The 17,887-nt window shown below is 34.0% G+C and overlaps 1 protein-coding gene across 1 annotated transcript; it reads left to right on the forward strand.

The window, feature by feature from the left end:
* The first annotated feature begins 10,157 nt into the window (after positions 1-10,157).
* Positions 10,158-13,696, forward strand: LOC140865387 (GATA transcription factor 8-like). The gene is made up of 4 exons (XM_073270011.1): positions 10,158-10,626; positions 11,116-11,181; positions 11,897-12,155; positions 12,644-13,696. The coding sequence occupies exons 3-4, from the start codon at positions 11,919-11,921 to the stop codon at positions 13,322-13,324; spliced, it is 918 nt and encodes a 305-aa protein (XP_073126112.1). The 5' UTR covers positions 10,158-10,626; positions 11,116-11,181; positions 11,897-11,918; the 3' UTR covers positions 13,325-13,696.
* The last annotated feature ends 4,191 nt before the right edge of the window (positions 13,697-17,887 follow it).

Genomic DNA, 17,887 nt, shown 5'->3' on the forward strand with positions numbered 1-17,887 from the left:
GAAGAATTATTAACCACCATATTTGATTCGATTGGCCTTATATGTGTATAATGCAATCCAGTAGGGAGCATTGATAATTTTTCAACCACATATTTATTTCCTGATTTATATGTGGTAAGACACATATATTTCTGATTTCCATCAGTTATCGTCTCAGTATCATACCCATGAGAGTATATGTCATTAAAACTCAACAAATTTCTTTTCGATTGTGGTGAATATAAAGCATCATTTATCAGAAATTTTGTACCATTAGGTAACAAAAAATGTGCTTTTTCACAACCTTCAATCAAGTCTACAGGACCTGATATGGTATTCACCATTGTTTTTGTTGGTTTTATTTCCAAGAAATATCTTTCATCTCGCAGAATAGTGTGTGTTGTACTACTATCTGGTATGCAAATTTCCATGATATTATTTCCATGTTTGCTCATAGCATTTTCCATATCAAACTTCACAAAAAAATGCAATAAAGAAAAATTAAGTACAATACAAATGCAAAATATAACATGCTTTATAATACAAGAATGCATGAAAAATACAAATTTGTTACAATGTAGTCCCACCAATATTTTAATCAATGTCTTCGAAATCATTCAAAAAATCTGCAGCATTGAAACTAGTTGAACCAATTAAACGGTCACTATCTTCAACAAAATTTGTCTCTTTTCCTTTTCCCTTTGTCGATTCTTTATAGAGCTTACATAGGTGCTCAGGGGTTCGACAAATATGTGACCAATGTCCTGGAGTGCCACATCTATAACAAACACTCTCAGATCTTTTTGAGTGATTTTCATTTTCACTCGTATTTTCATGCTGCCTTTTTGGTGGGTGATTCGTGACGTTCTTTTGAGATGAGTTATTGAAATAAATACCTCGATTATTTTCATATCCACGGCCACGACCACGACCGCGATATTTTTTACGTCCACGTCCACGCTCATTTCCTCGACCTCGTCCACGACCAAAATCTGGTCTATGCCTTTGATTTTGGTTTTCATTTTTCATTACGACATTTGCTTCAGGAAATGCCGTTGATCCAGTGGGTCGGGATTGATGATTTCTTACTAACAATTCGTTGTTCTTTTCCGCCACAAGAAGACATGCGATTAGTTCGGAATATCTCGAAAATCCACGCACTCTATACTGTTGTTGTAGAGTTATATTCGATGCGTGAAAAGTAAAAAATGTTTTCTCAAGCATTTCCATCTTTGTGACTTCAAGTCCACAGAATTTCAATTGTGAGACTATTCGATACATCGTTGAATTATAATCACTGACTTTTTTAAAGTCTTGGAATCTTAACATATTCCATTCATCACGGGCGGTCGGGAGTATAACTTCCCTTATATGCTCAAATCTTTCTTTCAGCCCTTTCCATAAAATCATTGGGTCTTTTTCTGTGAGATACTCACATTTCAATCCTTCATCAAGATGTCTACGTAAAAAAATCATAGACTTTGCCTTTTCTTGTGAGGATGATATATTATTTTCTTTTATGGTATCACTTAGACCCAATGACTCAAGATGCATTTCTACATCGAGAGTCCATGGCATGTAATTCTTTCCGGTGATATCGAGCGCAACGAATTCAATCTTTGTCAAGTTTGACATGGTGGTACTAAAAAAATAACAATGCATTTTATTAGTTAATTTCTATTAATATGACAATACAAAATAATGGAAAAATAAAAATTACAAGTGCGTATATAAATAGATAAAAAATCTGTGGTGGAAAATCGCCGGTGAATACAAAATTCGTGAGCATGATGATCATAGTCGTTATGAAAAATATCCTTATAAATGCCATCATTTCCATCTTCGAAAAATCGAGTAAAAATATTTTGAGAGAAATAGTGAATTTTGGTGTGATTGAAAATAAGTTTGAGTGAACATATTTATAGGCCAAAAACTAGCCGTTTGTTACCGTTTGTGACCGTTGAGGGTAAGAAAAAATGATTATGTGTTGAATAAAAATTTGTGATAATGATGCAATGCATATAATGATAATCATAATTAAATAATTATGTATATCATATCACATTATTATAAGGTCAGTGTCGTAGACAGCCTTTTATATAATGTTGTGAAATTATACCAATATAGTTAGTATAAAGTCAGGTATAGTATATCATATCACATTATTATAAGATCGGTGTCGTAGACAACCTTTTATATAATAACATGATATTATACAAATATGGTTAGTATATAAATACACAATAATATATATCATATCACGTTATTATAAGGTCAGTGTCATAGACAACCTTTTATATAATAACATGAAATTATATATTAATATAGTTAATATATATACATAATAAATATATATATCACGTTATTGTTTAAAAACCTTAGAGGCTTTTATACTTGTCGTATCCCTTACCGGGAGTGTGGGATGTCGTCTTAACATCCTCCCAGGATTTATAACAAGTTTTGAAAAAAAAACTTATTTTTTCATAACATGATATTATAAATTAATATATACACAATAAAAATATATAAACAGTAAAATAAAAATTCTTACTTGTTGAATATTTTTGACTTCTTCTTGTATTTTGGAGCGTCGGAAAATATAGAGAACCTTCGAGCGATCGTGCTGATAACGTGTTGTGAAAAAGTAAAAAGTAAAAACTCCAAAACTCAAAATATATCAAACTCTACACTTCACAATATTTTTCTCTCAATTCAATTGTATTTTTCATCACAAATGAAGACCTATTTATAGATCCACATTTGAGATTAGTCCAAAAATAAATACATCATCATCTACATCATCACACACTAATTTTCCACATTTTACAACTCAATATTCAACATTCAACATTCAATATTCAACATAATATTAATAATAATAATATTTTTCAACAATATTAAATTATAACGTATAGCCATCAAGTTATTAAGAATAAATTAAATCATATTAATATTACATGTACGAAAATGCAGTATATAAAGTAGGAAAAAGGTGCATCTCAATATATCAATTATATATTAACCAAACACCCTGATCTAATGAATTTTTGATTGCACTGACATATATGATTTATGCATCGTTTTATTATGAAAGAGAGATATATTTTTGCTTGTAAATACAATATTAAGCAAAAATTATGATAAGGTATTTTTTTCAGAGCATGTTGGTTTAAACCATAAATATGTAAAAACATGATACACATTTTTTTTTTAAAAAATGGTAAAAACTTGATATTTGATCGAAAATGCAGTGTAGTAAAAAACTATAAAAGGGAAATTTCGGGTGGTGACAAAAATTGTTAAAGATTGTCATTAAGTTGGGAGCAAAAAACGTATGAAAACGTAATTTCAATAAAGAAAATAAAAATAAGGTAAGGATATTCAATTTTTGGAGGAAATTAATATTTGGTTTTATTTTGAGATTATTAAATATCTAAAGAAAATCAAACAAATCCCGTAATCCATTGTCATCACATTGACATATATACATGATTACATTGTTCATGCCTGGGAGTAAAGTGTGCATAACATGTTTTAAATCGAAAAAACAAAAAAACCCAGATCGATAAACCTAAAACAAAACCGAACCATAATAAAAAAAAATTATCTTGGTTTATAACTTAAAACCAAAATTATTATAGTTTGGTTACGGTTTTATGTACTTAAAAATCAAACTGACCGTTTTAAACCGTATTTTAATAAAATAATTTTTTTAAATTCATATTTAGTCTGTTATTAAGAAAATACAATTTAATAGTTCAAATATAAATTTTTTTATATTGATTTGTTTGTATTTTTTATTTCATTAAATTTGTGTAACTAATTATAATTTTACTAAAAAATATTTAAAAATATTTGTATACATTCTAAAATATTAAGTCTATGAATTGTATAATTAGAAACGCTATAAAGACAAATATTAAATAACTTAGCTTTACTGAAAAATTTAATCTGAATTAACAAAATACAATTATCAAATTTTTATAATTTTAAATGCGAAAAAACTAATGAAAATTATATAAAACTGAATTTAGATTACCGATTTACACATCGTATAATGATAAATAATCAATCAATCGAATTTATTTTTACAACCGTAAAAATCGATCGTATAAACCAGGTCATAGTACTAACCGAACCATACCATAATTAATTAAATGGTTTGATTATCGGAGATAAATTTAAAAATCATAGATCGAAAACAGTTAAAATGGTATGGTTATTTTTATAAGGTAGACTGATTCGATCACCAGTCAGATTATAAAAACATTGATTAAAATACATTTTCGAAATTATGAAAAAAGTTCATTGACATACAAAAAAAATTGATTAGTATAAGAAGTTTAACTTTAATCAAACATAACACATTTTATTTTTCAATTAAAAAATTAATGTAACATGTGGATTTATGTGCGTTTATGAAAACCATATTGATTATGCAATAAGCATTACTTAAATACATAATGTGGATTTATGTGCGTTTATGAAAACCATATTGATTATGCAATAAGCATTACTTAAACATTTAAAGTCTATTGTGAGACGAATCAGTCTTATCTATATTTACAATAATAATGAAGATATCGATATATTAAGTCTAAACCTAGTCCCATATTAAACTCGTCTTGATAAGACGAGTCTAGACCTCGTCAAGCGAGCTTCGCCAAAATGTACATATATATGTATAAATATAAGATATTTATGTATATATAATAATAATAAAATTTGATTAATTTTAACCCGTGAGAATGTTTTGTTTGTGCAAATATGATTAATATACAATTTCAAAATAAATTTAATGATTTTTGTTAATTTTTAAACTTTTTAAAAATTTTATTAATTAATAAATTTAGAATAATATAAATTCCGGTGATCCAACGGGTTTAATCTAGATTGAACCTTTCTATTCGTGGGTTGGGTCCAAAGGGAGGAGGTACGGGTCCCGAATTTGGCCAAGCCCTCCCGAACTTGCCTTGTGTCATCCCTAATAAATAATGATTTTTTTTTGCATAAAAACTAAAAAATTTCCATGATTGACCCAAATATTAAGATATTTGTTTCAAAATATTCGTGAGTTTATCTCGCATGAATTTAATTTTGTTTTTCGAGGTGGTTGTTTAATCAATCATTTTTTGGAGTTAATATTTTGCTATAATTGAGGTTTTAATTCGATGAGCTAGGTTCTTAAACTTGACATTAGACGAGTTATAAATTCCATCAACCTTAATTAATCATTCTCTTACACATATATCTATAATTTTGTATATCAATTACATGAAAATAAGTTGTTGATTAATTTATATCTTGAATAATATTATAACAACAATAGTAATAAATTGTTGATTAAATTATCTCAATTCTCAACAGACAAAATCTAATTAATTAATAGAATGTTATGCTCAGATCCCTAAGTCCATATCATGTGACTCGATGCGTGAAAACCGAAAATAAATATATAAAATTCAAATACATAGTTTTGATATTTGAGAGTCCCAATATGCACATTTCATGAACACATCAAATCAAGATATTCATGTAAACATAGCATAAACATTTGATGAATTCGACACAATGCTAACATGACATTTTACTTTTCTCATGAGTTGCCCAACAAAGGATATCTAGAATATCATCTATATTCGAATATATCAATTTTTTGTGTGGATGCGTTGTGTTCATTTCAAATGAGATTTATATATAAAAATAAAATCATTGTTAAAAAATTCAAATAAAATTTAAAATGTTATAATGTTGCTAAGTTTTTTTACGTTTTTTTCTCTGTTCAAATAATTTTTTTTGCATATTATATGTACCACCGCCTAGCTGGCGAAACCTTGCCATCTTGCATGTGGGACCCATATGAGATAGGATCTTGCCACATGTATTTATCTACCGACAAGATCACACCGACGAGCTTTAACGTGCCATGTGGGACCCTTGCCGCAATATGTACCGCCGCATTCAATGCGATCCGTGGTGGGGGTGCGAATGAATGAGTTCAAGTGAATAGAAAGAAGGCTACTTAGCTTTGTCTTAATAAAGTTTCTCTTGAGGTTATCTGTCCTCACACTCACACTTTACTTAATAAAGTTTCTCTTGAGGTTATCTGTCCTCACACTCACACTTTACTTTAAGCAGCAACTCTATTATTTTTGTATTATTATTTTTATTTTTAATTCGGATATAATTATTTATCATAAAAATTTGTGTGAGACGATTTCACGAGTAAGTTTTATGATGCGGATCTTCTATTTAATTCACTCATAAAAATCATTACTTTTTATTATAACTATAAGTATAGTTGACATATTTTATAAGAAACCTACTCATATTTTTATTCAATTGAAAGTTTAAAAACCTGACCTTTCAATCTAACTTAGGTTTATGATCTACTTTCAAATGTCGATTTTTTTTTCCTTTTCGATTCAACTTCTCAAGCATTCTCTTTTGATTGGGGTACAAACAAGTCGAATCGAATACGATACGATTCGAGTTCGACTCGTATTTTGTCTACTCGAACTCGATCAAGTAATTAATGTCAAATTCGAATTCACTCATGTATAATTCGAGCTACTCAAACTCGATAAACTCGAAGTATAAATAAATATAGATAAATAAATAAATATATATCAATATTATATATATTTTTATATTATATATATATATATATATATATATATATAATTGAGTAGCTGACAAGCTACTCGAACACATACATATAATAATCGACCTCGAGCTCAATATAGATTCGAGCTACTCGAACTCGACTCGAGCTCGGTTGAGCCGCTCTCGAGTTGATCACGAGTAACTTGACTCGTTTGCATCCTACTCTCGACTCTAACGTGTATCTACCGAAATGTTTCGGTGCTACTGAAACCTCAAGTTTTCCATTCGATCGCATTTGCTCTTTATAAATTCCTAAGCCTGCTAGATCAAATGTCGGACCAACATGTTAAAGAATAACTCTTTATCGCATACATACATGAATACATATATATATACATATATATATATATATATATATATGCATAAAACCAGTGAACAAACGAACAATCGAGCAGATTTGAACTTTATCCAACATAAAATTCATCCAAATAATCGAATGAATTTGAATTTCATGGTTTAAAAAAAGCTCCATGCACACCCCCTTAGTTATCGAACAACTAAAATGTCTTAATAGCAGTACTTTAACCGTTTAACGTATTTAAATTTGTACAGGTGAAATGAAGGACTTGTCATTGTCTTATCCCACACTTGCACTTGTGATGAGTCCACCATGTACATAAAGTTATTTAAACCAGCAATCATGTCTCACCGCTTATTATATTATACATATACATATATATATCAAAAAAATTTCATTTTTTTGATATAAAATGAACGTCTCAGAGAAAATAAAATCATATCATATTTTAACTATCATGATTCATGCAATATCAAAACTTCCATCCATGGAAAAATAATTGATTTGCCTAAATAATTTTTTTATGAAATAATATGCCTAAATATATTTAATTACTTGGGTTTGAGTCAGTCCTATAAATATTATATATTTATGTAACATTTTTACCCCAAGTCAAATAGATTTAAAAGCATTGATTTTTTTTATAAAAAAAAAAATTACATATGAATATTTTTATAATGATATTTTTGAAATGATTGTAAAAAAATTATTTAAAACAAGAAAGTTTGACGATGGACTAACAACTCATTGCAAATAATTAACGTTTTATTCAAAATCGTTGTCCAATGTAATACTGAAAACGTGCTTAAGCATGTTGTGTGGTCAGCTGAATATACGAGCGGAGCTCGTGGGGTTCGAATTAAGAACTATATGAGAATACATTACTTGAACACATAGCACATGATGTGCTAATTAATAATTAATTACGATTAATTCGGAACAATTATTTCTTTAAAATAAAATGCATGCAAATAAGTGCATAATTACTTGTATTTTTTCCCTCGACTAAAATTATTCGACACTTTCATAACGCGAATAAATTACATAAAATTTTATATTTTCAGGCTTTACGAAATGTACTCATCATATTGTACTATGGCACTAGATCTTAATTAAGCAAATACTTTCACATTAAATTAATTAATTCCCCTTTCTTTTTTTGGGTCTTCAATATATATATTTTTCCCTCTATTATTTATTTATTTATTTTGTCTACCGACACATGATGAGTGATGGTTTGTTAGTGACCAATCAGTTTCAAATTAAATTGAATTAAATTGGATTCGAAGTAGTGACAGCACAATCAATCAATTCGAAAGGCTTTAGTTGTTTTTGTATATTTTTTCCATAATTTATTTCCATTTAAAATGACAATTTTTCCCAAAATATTCAACGATTCACATTCTCAGTAACATGCATTCACGTTGCTTCCAATTATTGGAATTATTTATTAGCTCGAAAATTATAGTTTCGTCGATGGGTAAATATGTCAATTCAGGCGGAGAAAACCTGAACGCATCCCACTAAGTTTTTTTGCTTTTTAATGTCGAAATACTGGAAAGGACTTTATTACCCTCGACCGATGAAAGAGCTCAAATGTTATCATTTCTTATATTTGAAGGAACAATTTCATTTGGGAAATCACACACAAACAAGAAATAGTTTGATAAGAGCTTTTGCTTTTCAGATTAATTTTTTTTATATATAAAAATTGAATGAAGAAATATAATGTTATCGGCCAATTATTATTAAAGGAAAAAGGTTGCAAGTCTTGGAAGCAAAAATTAAATAGATGCTATTGATCAGTGTTGTTTTATTTATTTATTAAAATTTGTGGGGTTTCTTCATAATTAGATCCTCTTTTCAAGCAAAACGCGAGGGAGGAAAATTAAAATAAAAAAAATAAATAGTAAAAGAACCCCACAAATTTTTATATATAATAAATTTGTTATCACTGACAAATATTAATCAGCAACAACCTGGTAAATTATTAAGGCATTATTATGCATCAAGCCTAACACTGATAATAGTCCATTTCCAGTTAGTTAAATTCACTTTTGTTTCCCCGAAAAAGTTGAAGGCGTCTTTTAGAAGGAATTTATTCATAGAGTGCAACCCAAGTTAGTAAAAATAAATAAATGAAATCACGACCTTACCAGGAAAAACAATTCCTAGTCATATTATTGCTTCTTTTTGCAGTATGTAGTGGTACTATGATTGCTCGCTCAACTGAAATTTTAAATCAATTTTTTGAAACAATTATTTGTTTGAATTTTTTAAATGATTTGTTATAGTTAAGTATCGAATTCGTCGAACGAATTCGAGATCTAGTTTGCTAAAAAATGCCTAGAGTAAAGCTCAAGTTTGCTTCAAAATGTAACCGAAGCATATACATTTACAAAATGTCTGAATAGGCAGGCTTTGCAGCTGCGAAGTCACTTTACGCTAATTTGTTTGTGTTCGAGATTGTTTATTTTTAACTTTTTTTTTTTGTGTGAAAATAACAAAGAAAATACTTGCAAACTTTATTTCTGAGAGATAAAAACACTTCAAATTAAGAATTTTATATTAAAATTAAAGGAATATCTTCCCTTATCCCGATTTCAAAAAAAATAAAAAAAACTTCCCTTATCCCTATATATATATATATATATATATATATATATATATATATAAACAAGTAACCGTAACATACGTTATACGTGTCCACAAAATACAAAAAAAATCAATAAAATTTTTATAATTGATTGAGATTTTTTGTGGGATTTTTCTGTTTTTGAATGCTCTTGTGGGAATATGGAAAAAAAGCCTTCACAAATGTTAGTTATATCAAGGCTTTTTACTTTACAATAGTATACATATATTCAAATATTTTTTAAAAAAATTATCAAAATTCAAATTTTTTTTAAAAAAATTTTTGTTCGTAATTTTCTAACAAAGTCAAACGGAGAGTGCATTCTAATCTACAATACACGCTTGGCATTTCCCCATGTATTCAAACGCGGATACTAATCAAAATCAGCCCCCCCCTACATACCTCCTCGCATGTGCATACATGTCTTATACGCGTATTCAAACTGTAAAAAGACAAAAAAACAATAAAAGAAAAATGAGAGAAAAAAAAAGAGAAATCCAAAAGGATATATTAAATAATTTTTGTTGAGTTTTAAGAGTTATCATAGCGGTGGGGGTGGGGGGAATTGAAGAAGACTTAAACATCACGACAGGGAATGTGAGGGGCTGTGTGTAAAAGACAGCTTGCAATGGAGCAAGAAACTTCACCTACCATTGTTTTTTTCATTTATTTTAAGCCTCCTCTCATCTCTTCCTCTCAAACAATAAAAAGCCCCCATTTTTAGTTTCGAACTTTCAACCACATTTCTCTCATTTCATTTCTTTCTCTGAACACGTGAGACTCCCTCTCACATATAGATACGTTATACAGACAGGCCTATACAGTGGTGTGTGGGAAATGGAGGAATAATACAACAGGGGATTTGGGTTCCTTTTTTTCCTTGTCCTTACTGTGTGTTTCAGACTTTCGCGTTTCTTATTTCAGAGTTGGCCCTTCTGTTTTTTTTGTCTTGGAAGTTGTTCAGTTGAAAAAGATTGATTTCTGCTCATTTCTTGGCCATTGCTCTGTGAGGACTTTTGGGCGGGAGTTTTGTGGGGCTTTAGCACAGGTTCGGCCCTGCATTTGCTCTACTTTTTTCTATTTCGTTGCAGTAAAAAGTTGGTCTCTCTCTGTTGCATATTACTTGAAACTTCACGCTAAGTATTTGAACTCTAGTTGGTTCTTGAAGAGCAAAATTTTGGATTTTGGTACGTTTTTCTGTCATTTGGGCCTTTCTTGGTGAAAGAAGGTCGGGAAAATGGCAAAAGTGTGGATCTTTCCTTTCGATTTCTCCCATAACTGGGAAAAAAAATATTGGATTTTGTTTGTTTTGTAGAAATAAGTTCGAAATTTCGAATCTTTAGACTCAAATGAGCAAAAAGGATCGATTTCTACAAAATTTGCCAGACCTTTTCTTTTTCTCCACATTTTCTTTCTCTTTTCCGTGTCACCTTACATGATAATTGCGATTTATGCTGAATTATTACTTGGATTTTCTATTGTCTACAATTTTATTTGTACACCGTTAACTTACCATCTCTCTTCTTTTTTCTTGCAGAATAATTAGTCTAGTGGAAGCTCTAGTTTCAAAGATTTTGTACCCTTTCAAAAACCAAACTCCAAGGTTTGTGCTTTAAATCTGCGGTTTGGCCTTAAAAATCATTACTCAGTGTCGGTGCTATCTAACATTTGCTTAGATTACTTTAAATTTGCTGTGTTCGAAGAGATCACAACTCAGTGTGGTGACTCAAAATTTAACGTCAAAACAGTCAACTTTGAAGAAGATGACCCCCTTTCTTAATTTATATAATTTACACAAGATTTTTAGGATCTCAGTCGCGTTGAGTCCTTATGAAAGAGATCCAGCTACTGCTACACAAACATTTATCCTTTTTCGACTAAAATGCTTTTGGGGGACCCACGTTGCCTCAATAATCTATTGTGAGAAAACCCCATGTAGGGGATCCCATATATTTGTTTATGTTATATATTATATGCGTATTTCTGTGTTCACATCTTGCAAGATAAATCATCTTGGTGTTTTTTCTGATGTATCTTAGCTTATGTAGATGTTCTTTTCAAGCTGGCAAGCATGCTTTAGGTTGGCATGCATTGTCACCAAACCAATAAAGTCACTTGGTTGCCCACTTCACGTGAGCATCTTAGTAATGAAAGTGGCTTGAAATTTAGATGTTTTGGAAAATTAGTGATGGAAATGTAATTTTTTAAGTGTGTAATCAACTTCCTCTAAATCCATTTAACGTCGCATGTTCTTGTTTTAACCATGTACCGAGCTGTGGTCCTTTTCTTCTACCAACATTCTTGGTTTTGTTTTTCAGAAAGTTTTTGTAGAAGAGATTAATGGAGTCGAATTTCATGGATGAGATTGACTGCGGGAACTTCTTCGATCAAATTGATGACTTGATCGAGTTTCCTCCTGAGAATGAGTGTGGTGGTGGTGGTGGTAATTTAGTTGGTTCCGGTGAATGTAAGGATTTTCCGAGCATGTGGAACGACGCTTTTCCGGAGACGGATGTCCTTTTCTCTGGACGTCGTAACACCACTGCATCTGATCTCTCTGCTGAGTTCTTTGTGCCGGTGAGTATGAACTTGTTTATGTATTTTATTCGAGTTTTAATGGATTTTGAATTGCTGTTCCTCATTTGGAGATATTTGTTCTCATGTTTGCTTTATTACGCTGGCTTTTGATTTGAATATTTGAAAAAAAATATCTGCATTCAGTTTGAAATTCAATATTTGCAGTGAAGATTAGGTGGTCCACCCTATCTACAAGATAACTGGAAAATCAATGCACTTTTGTCTTTATGAGAATATTTTTGTACATTTACATTTGAATTTCAATATGCTGGGGAAGCAGCCAACCCCTGTAAAATTTTATTTTCGTGTGCAAATTGTCGTCGAAAATTGTTTTCCATTGGTCTAACCATGGATATAACACTATTATATGTGTAGAAGATTTGTGTTTCTGTTTGAAATGGATCAAACTATTCCAATTTTGTTGCTACCGATGATTACCTTGAATCTCGTCTTGTTCTAATATGTCTCGGGTTTTTGTTCTCTTCCAGTACGAGGATATCGTCCAGCTTGAATGGATGTCAACATTTGTAGAGGATTCATTTTCCGGTGGAGGGATGACTGTGGGAAAAGAGAACACAAGCATCAACAAGGAGATGACATACAACCGATACCAATCATCGAGTCCAGTTTCAGTTCTAGAGAGCAGCAGCAGCAGCAGCAGTTCGAGCTCGCGTGGGAAGACTTTGCCTCTCGGCCCCAATCACAACAGCACGCAGCGTGCGAGGACCAAGCGCCCTCGACCCAAGTCTTTCAATCCGAGGGCTGTGATTCAACCATTTGTCCCTCCACCGGGATTCTCCTCTGAACCTGAAAACTTTGCTGAGTCGTTGCCAATGAAGAAAACCAAGAAAATCAAATTCACCATGCCTGCTAATCCAATGGAAACACCCCCAAACCTGCCACCCCAATCAGTCAGAAAATGCTTGCATTGCGAGATAACCAAGACTCCTCAATGGAGAGCTGGTCCCATGGGCCCAAAAACACTGTGCAATGCATGTGGTGTTCGCCACAAGTCGGGCCGGCTGTTCCCGGAGTACCGTCCAGCTGCTAGTCCAACCTTTGTCCCGTCTCTGCACTCAAACTCCCACAAGAAAGTTGTTGAGATGAGAGGCAAAGCTGAACCAAGAAGTGCAGCCACGACCGCGCCAGTCTCTGTTAAACCCGAGTAGAACGGACATGTCGAATTCACTCCCTGCGAATTGTGGGTCGGTCGGTTGTTCTTGATGCGTTTTTCATGAAGTTCTTTTTTTTTGGTATCTACTTGTTTAGTTCTTTGTACAGGAATGTAATGGGGAGTGATAGGAGCCAAATTTGACCATTATTTAGTTCTAGTAGAAAAGAGTCTAGGTACGAAGTTTACTAATAGTTCAAGGAATACTAGGACTAAAACTGAAATTCACATGTTTTAAGCTCAGTTTAAGTTTTAGCTCTCCGGGTCGGGTCGGGTCAATCTTGTTTCTTATAAATGGGTATTCTTTTTGCAGTTGATATTTGTTGTAGGAATTCTTCATTAGTAATGAGTATGAGTTGTATTTTTTTTTTCTCTGCATTTTTTTCTTTCTTTGATTTGATGCACAAAGCAAATGATAGAACAAGCACACTTTGAGTCTGTGCCAAACTCCTCAATAAAATTCCACCAAAATAATTCTCAATGCCCCTCATGGTTTGGGTTTACAAATATATATATCCTCTCACAAATTACAAGAAAACAAATTATCAAAATAGATCGTAACTAACTAGAGCGAGAAATCCCAACAGCTACACGTGCTTCCTCTCTCACATGATGTAATCTTTTGCCCACGCTGGTTTGCTACGCCTTCTCGAATGTTCTTGCGCCCCTTCCTTCCTTTTATCTTCTTCGATGGCCACTGATTCTGGCTCTGTTTTATGTTCATTTGCTAATTGGGCTGACTCTTTAGTTATGAGTCCCTTGGAAGCCCAATCTTTTATTTGTTGCTCCAAAATTGTATGATATGTCTCCAAGTTTATGGGCTTATCACCCCCGAGCTCTTCAAACACAACCTTGTCCTCAAGGTTGAATTTTGTGTATATCGAACAGAACTCCTTAAAATTTTCCCATGTTGCATCTTCTGGAAAGCTGTTCGACCACTGAACTAGCACCTGCTTAAGCTGTTGATTGTTTTTAGTAATGATTCTGGCAGTCAAAATGCTAACAGGCATTAAAAAGAGGTCGGTTGTTGATGCTCAATTCTGGCCACAACTCTACATTTTCTGGCACTTCTCCGCGGAATAATTTAAGTTGAAAAACGTGAAAAGTAGGATGTATTCTGCTCGTGGCTAGCAGTTTTAATGTATATGCTACAGGTCCCACCCTATTTATTATCGGAAATGGTCCGAAATAACGTTTGCATAGCTTTGAATGTGCCCTCTGTGCGACTGTGGTTTGCCGATAAGGGCGCAGTTTGACCACACCAATTCCCCAACCTGAAATTGTTTGTCTTGCCTATGAGTATCTGCGAGCTGTTTCATTCTTTGTTGTGCTTCATTCAAGTGCAATCGAAGTTTTCTCAGGGCATCATCTCGTTTCAGCAGTCCTTCCTCTACAGCCTCTAGATCAGTACTGCCCCTCAAATACATGGGAATGGTTGGTGGAACACGCCCATACACCGCCTGAAATAGGGTCATGTTAATAGATGAGTGATGACTCGTGTTATAATGATATTCAGCCCATCCTAGAAAGGTCACCCAAGATGTCGGATTTTCAGAGGTGAAAGCCCTCAAATATTGTTCAAGACAACGGTTTAACACTTCCGTTTGCCCATCCGTTTGAGGATGATAGGCCGAGCTCATTCGTAACTTGGTTCCCATTAGTTCGAACACTTTTTTCCAAAACTGGCTGATAAAAATTGGATCACGATCTGATATAATAGAGCGAGGGACTCCATGCAGGCGTATGACCATTGAGCAAAACAATTCAGCGACTTGGCTAGCCGTGTGGGAAGTAGGGAGAGGTACAAAATGCGCATACTTAGATAATCTGTCAACTACCACTAGAATGGCAGTATATCCTTTGGCTTTTGGCAACCCAATGATGAAGTCCAAGGCAATATCCTCCCAAACCATCTCCGGTATTTCAGTTGGTTGCAGTAACCCATAAGGCTTCTCAGTTGAATACTTAGTGGTTTGACACACATAGCACTTCGATACGAACTCTTTCACATCCGACCGCATCCCAATCCAGAAAAAATTAGCAGACAACCTCATATAAGTACGTTTCACTCCCGCATGTCCCCCAATCAGAGAGCTATGGAACTCCGGTAACATCACCGCTTTTAACAAGGACTGACGACCCAGGAAATACTTGCCCTTATACAGTATCACCCCATCCCTTACAGAATATAAACTTGGTTCACCTTCATTACATGCCACAGAATTGTGTATCGCAAGCAAATCATCCAACACCTTATTTTCGTGGCGAAGTTCGTCCAAGAAATCAAATTGTGGTCTAGACAAGGTAGTACATAGAATTAGCGTACCTTCTTCGTCTTCTTCAAGAATTCTGGATAAGGAGTCGGCAACCATATTTTCCTTTCCTGGTTTGTACTCAATGGTAAAATGATAACCAATCAGCTTCCTCAAGTAATGCTGTTGTTCCGGAGTTTGTATCGTTTGTGACAGCAACTCTTTTAGGCTCTTATGGTCAGTACGAACAATAAATTTCTGTCCCAATAAATATTGTCTCCACTTTGCAACCGCTTCCATCACTGCATACAATTCTCGAACATATGTCGAGGAAGCTTGCAACTTCGGCCCTAACTTCTTGCTGAAATATGCCAACGGGTGTTCTTCTTGCAGTAAGACTCCCCCGATTCCTACCTTAGAGGCATCAGTTTCTAGAACAAACGTTTTAGAAAAATCTGGTAACCTTAAAACAGGGGTGGTCGCCATTACTCCCTTGAGTATTTTGAATGCACTGCTAGCCTCCGGTGTCCATTGGAAGGAATTCTTCTTTAATAAATCAGTCAACGGTGCTGTTATAGACGCATAATGAGGCACGAATCGGCGATAATACCCCGTGAGACCAAGGAACCCCCACAGTTGTTTGATAGTTTTAGGTGAAGGCCATTGAACCATCGCTTCCACCTTCTTGGGATCGGCTAGCACCCCTCCTGCGGTAACCAAATGCCCCAGATATTCAATAGTAGATTGAAAAAAATTGAAATTTGCTTCTTTTAGCAAAGAATTTCTTGGAACTCAAGCATTCAAGAACCTGATGTAGATGTTCTCCATGTTCTGCCTCTGTTTGACTATATATCAATATATCATCAAAAAAAAACTATAACAAACTTCCTCAGAAAAGGTTTGAAAACCTGATTCATGGCCGCTTGAAACGTCGAAGGGGCATTTGTGAGACCAAAGGGCATTACCATGAGTTCATAATGCCCTTCGTGAGTTCGAAAAGCCGTCTTGTGCACATCCTTTTCATTCATCCTAATCTGGTGGTAGCCTGACCTGAGGTCCAATTTTGAAAAAATACGGGCAGCCCCTAATTCATCGAGTAACTCATCAATGGTTGGTATGGGAAATCTGTCTCGAATGGTGAGGTTATTGAGAGCCCGGTAGTCAACACAAAACCTCCATGTCCCATCCTTCTTTTTAACCAACAAAACAGGGGAGGAATATGGGCTGGCACTGGGTCGAATAAAGCCCCTTTCCAGTAACTCATGCACTATTTCCTCCATTGCATCCTTCTGAAAATACGGATACCGATACGGTCTCACATTGATCGGAGATGACCCTGGAAGCAAATGAATGCGATGATCTGTGGTCCTCCGTGGTGGTAGACTTCTTTGTTCCTCAAAAATATCTGAGTACCTCTCAAGTATTATTTTTCCTGCCTCCGGAATGGACTACTCTTCACTGTTCTTTCTGGTGTCCAATGCTTCCTCTGAGTTTTGAGTCAAGAAATGTTCCCCTATGATTGTGTACAACGTATTAATAAGGGATTTATGGACCATAGCCCATAGGGTGTTGTAAGAGACGAACCTGGTACTGACAAGTTGTTTCCTTGTAAGCAGACGTGTTGCCCCTCCCACGTAAATTCCATGGTCAACGCTTCATGGTCATGAAGGCATGGTCCCAAGGTACGTAACCATTGCATTCCCAGCACCACATCTAAGCCCCAGATGGGCAGCACGTATAAGTCAATAGTGAATTGATGTCCTTGTAGTAACAATGGAACGCTGGGGCACACTCGATCACACCACAAATGTTGCCCATTTCCCATGTAAACACGGAACCTCTTCGTAGTTGTGTGAGGGATTTTTTGCCTGTCAATAAGCCCTTCCTGAATGAAATTATAGTGACTGCCGGTATCAATTAAAACTTCAACAGGCGTTTGATGATGTTCCGCTGTTATACGAAAGATGCGGGGATTGGCAGAGTTGGTCAGGGTGTGTAAGCTCACCTCTGCCTCGTCCCCAATTGCCTCAGGTAGCTCATAATCCATGCCACATAATATTTCATCACTTGCTTGATCAGAATCCTCGCCCATAAGAACCATGATTCGATTCTTGCACCGATGATTTACATTGTATTTCTCATCACAAGTAAAGCATAACCCCTTCTCCCTCTTTTCTTGAAGCTCTGCCAGAGTCATTCTTTTTATGGGTAACCTGGTTTGTGCAGTGCCCGGTGCTGTTGGTGGAAGACTTGCAAAGGGCACTGGATGAGTTGACCCTCCCATAGGTGAAGGAGTTACTCCCGATCTA

This window comes from Henckelia pumila, chromosome 4, assembly GCF_033568475.1.
Source record: "Henckelia pumila isolate YLH828 chromosome 4, ASM3356847v2, whole genome shotgun sequence".
In the NCBI taxonomy this organism is placed as follows: Eukaryota; Viridiplantae; Streptophyta; class Magnoliopsida; order Lamiales; family Gesneriaceae; genus Henckelia; species Henckelia pumila.

Excerpts from the sequence above, each read along its gene's own strand:
- LOC140865387 (XM_073270011.1), top strand. The coding sequence starts at position 11,919 with ATGGAGTCGAATTTCATGGATGAGATTGACTGCGGGAACTTCTTCGAT. Across the intron at positions 12,156-12,643 it reads CTGCTGAGTTCTTTGTGCCG|TACGAGGATATCGTCCAGCT; the intron begins GTGAGTATGAAC and ends GTTCTCTTCCAG.